Source organism: Lucilia cuprina, chromosome 6 (assembly GCF_022045245.1).
Source record: "Lucilia cuprina isolate Lc7/37 chromosome 6, ASM2204524v1, whole genome shotgun sequence".
In the NCBI taxonomy this organism is placed as follows: domain Eukaryota; kingdom Metazoa; phylum Arthropoda; class Insecta; order Diptera; family Calliphoridae; genus Lucilia; species Lucilia cuprina.
The window spans coordinates 35,366,351-35,370,055 of record NC_060954.1 but is presented as its reverse complement, the minus strand read 5'-3'; the positions used below and the strand labels follow the sequence as shown (position 1 = coordinate 35,370,055).

Sequence of the window (3,705 nt, the reverse complement as noted above, 5' to 3'; positions counted from 1 at the left end):
AAATCTTCAATTGGAATAATTATTTTTTAGTCGATATTTAAAATTACAGCAATTTAATCGAATTCATTAAAGACGTATTTAAAATATGCCACCAGTTCTAATTAAACAAATTGCGTACACATATTTTTGAATGAGAACTTTTTTACCTACGTAGGTCCACATAACAGAGATGAGTAAATTCCCGTCCATTTTTACAAATGTCAAAATATTAAAAATTTTAAAAATTCAAAAAGCAATTAAAAAAATAATCACATTAATTAAAAATATAATTAAATTAAAATTTAATACTGATTAACGTCTTTATTGAAAAAAATTACTGAATATTTTTTTCTGTGTACATGTTTTTGAGGAGTTGTTCTAGGCAGTAATCTAGTCCACAGAAGTTTGTATTGTTAGATCAGTAAATAGACTAATATTCTAGATGAAATTAATATTTTAATTCCATAGACTAGTTCAATATTAGGAATAGAATGATCCATCGATTACATGCGATTACTATGCGACAAAAGTAAATAAATGGAATCGGTTGAGTTACGTGTCAAAAACGGTTTTGATAATTCAAACGATTACAAAGCTTTCCTAAATTAAAAGATAGTATAAAATAGTCTGTAAAAATCTAAAATCACATATACATATGGGCGATTTCGTGTCTAGTGTCCCAATTTTTAAAATTGATGTCTTCCGGTTTCGATGAATTAATAGCTTGGGCAAGTTAAGGCAACCAATGTAATGCCGTATGAAGGCATTTAAAAGAAATATAATAAAAGAATAGAATCGTTTACGTTGAATAATGGAAGGTGGTAGATATACAAGAAGCAATTCCAAGTTTAATTTAATAGTCCGCATCAGGGATGGAAAAATTGGTACGATGGTACTTTTTTTGGTACTATTTGATGTGCAAAATACCGTGATACTCCCGAGTCTTATTTGATACTTTCAGGACTACAATCTCAATATCTGATTATCGTTTAACCGGTAGTAAATCTGTCTACTAAAATATTTTTTTTTGTATGGGAACTTTCAATACATCGTTTTGAAATAACAAGAAAGAATATGCACAGAAAAAACTAAAAATGAGTTTTAATTATCAAAATAATTGTGTCAAGCAAGTTTTGCACCTATAACCAAAATGATGATATCAATTACCAAATTTGTAAAAAAATAAAAATATATATATTTTTTCCAAATAACAAATTAATCAGAACAATTAATGTCAATAATTAAGACAAGTTTTAACATTGATTAATTCATTAATTGTATAAATTAAATATTTAATAAATATAAAATTGATTTTTTATTAATTTATTAATCAAATAAATTAAACTGTTTGATAGAGAATTATTTAAAAATCAATTAAGAAGGTGATTAAAACAATCAAATTATTAATCGATTACACACAACGATAAAGGAATACTAGACCTTTAACAATGCGTTCAGCATTTACAAAAATTATCATATTTAACATATAAAGTGTTTCATAAATTATCAAGAATCTTGAATATTATGTATATGCCTAAAATTATATTGACTATTTAAGAATTATAACTTTAACTAGCACAAAAATTCAAAATAAAATATTAAAAATAAATCTAAAATAGAAAAGGAGGCCAGAAATTTATTTTTAATCAATTAAAAAATTAATTGAATTAATTAAAAATTTAATCAAAATTTTACACCTAAGTTTCAAACAGTTTCAAAAAACGAGATAATTAAGACAAATAAAAATTTGTTTAAATAAAAAATAAAGAAAATTAAAACATGTTAATTGAAAATAAACTACCGATAATTTTTTCAGTGTGGGGATAAAAGTTTCCTTAAAATTTAAAATAGTTTTTAAATTTTTTTTTGGCACTAATTCTCGAAAATGCATCAAATAAAAAACAGCTACTAAAGTACTCTATAACTTTAGTAGCTGTTTCCGTTTCTCTTCAATATTATCAGACAAAATGTTAAAATAGTTGAAACCCTGAGACTAAGCTAGACGCTTATAGAAGATTAATCAGCAATGAGCTCGAATATTACTTCATATTTTCTCCATCACATCTGGAATCTGATTTTGAGAAAACGCAATTTTTGTCCCTTTTCGAGACTTTATAACAGCGCCATGAGTGCTTTAATTATATCAAAGTACAATTTTGTGGTAATATTTGTATCGTAGCTATGAGATACCATGCATTTACTAGGCAAGAAATTGTGTAGCAAACTTCATCATATTATATCCAAGATATACACCATGTCAAACCATACAAACTTTTAGCAAAAAAACAATATTTTAGTACTTTGGATTGTAAGAAAGCTTTAAGTGAATACTGTCCCAGAGGTAAGGTTCATATCATATAGGTACCAGCCCACTCGGGATTAGCCGGTAACGAAGGAGCGAATGTAATAGTTTTAAAGGGAGGGGAGCTCGAGACAGTTAACCTGACAAACGCAAAACCATTCGACGCAACAAAAGCTGAACTAAAAATATGGGTGAGAGAATCCCATAAGACTTCTTGGAATAATGAAACGGTGGGTAGAACCACGAAAATCCTATAGGATGACCCTGATGAGAGCAAGATGAAAAATCTCCTCAAATGAGGAAGTTAGTATTCTGAGTGGACACACAGAATTACGAGCACATTTATGCAAAATTGGAAGTGCGGATTCAGACGTATGTAGAGCATATGGAGAGGACAGTTTCCAGCTAAATCATAAATAAAATTAATGAAATTAATTGGAAAAGTCTTTATTTGACATGGACAAGTTTCCTTTGAATATGAACTCATCCACTCGATCCCATAAAAAGTATTTTCACAAAAATTAGTTTTTTAACAAATTTTTTCATACATTAAATTAAAAAATACTATAAAAATGATTGAATGAAGTTCTGTTCGAAATTCCAAAACTGTGTTGGTATCATATGGTAGGACAAGCCTAACTTTACTAAACCGCTCATTCTCTTAAAATATCGCACAATAAAAACAAAATAACTAAATACATTAATAAATAATAAATTTTTAATAAATTTCTTTATTTCAGAAATATTTAACCTGAGTTTGAATTTTCAAATAAATAAAAAACCACGCAATACATAATTAATAAATTTTGTACAAAGATTTTTGTTATTGTTAAACAATAAATTTAAAATAAATAGTTAAAATAAATGTTACTAAATACAGTTGACTCTTAAAATTACTATTCGATATATTTGTCACTCTTAAAGTTGAATCAATAAAATCATTATAATTCTGAACTTTTGCCTTAGTGGCGGATCTTAAGGTAGTCGTGCTACCAGTGATTGAACTATTTTCAGATGTAGTAGTTGAAGGAGGCATAGGAAAACAGAATACTCTTTCGATGTAAACCAGTTCCTTTGAATTGATCATATTTTGTTCTCGCACCGTGATGGGTACACAGAGTGCTGGTTCCTCGGCTGAACTTTGCGTCTGGTAGGGTTTTCCCAATTTAGTAATATTACCGGGTAATTTGGGCCACAACGATGGTGGTATGTTTAAAGCACTCAATGAAAAAGGTATTTCCGAGGGATCGGACTCATTACCATCAATCGCTGAATAGTTCATCTCATTTGTTTGATTAGTTTGTTGATTAGTGGTCTCCGTTGTATCTAAAGATTCATCCATAAAATCTGTTGGCCAACTCCTACGTGTAGCACTAATATTTTCTAAAATTTCCGCTACATCATCAGTATCGTCTTCATAATTG

The 3,705-nt window shown here is 28.3% G+C and overlaps 1 protein-coding gene across 1 annotated transcript in view; it reads right to left on the bottom strand.

Moving 5' to 3' along the window:
* Positions 1-3,043: 3,043 nt before the first annotated feature.
* The window catches only part of LOC124420957, a 7,283-nt gene continuing 6,621 nt past the window's right edge, over positions 3,044-3,705 (bottom strand). The window contains exon 2 of the mRNA XM_046955450.1: positions 3,044-3,705. This exon is cut by the window's right edge and continues 550 nt beyond it. Coding sequence (XP_046811406.1) covers positions 3,111-3,705 — 595 coding nt within the window. The 3' untranslated portion in view covers positions 3,044-3,110.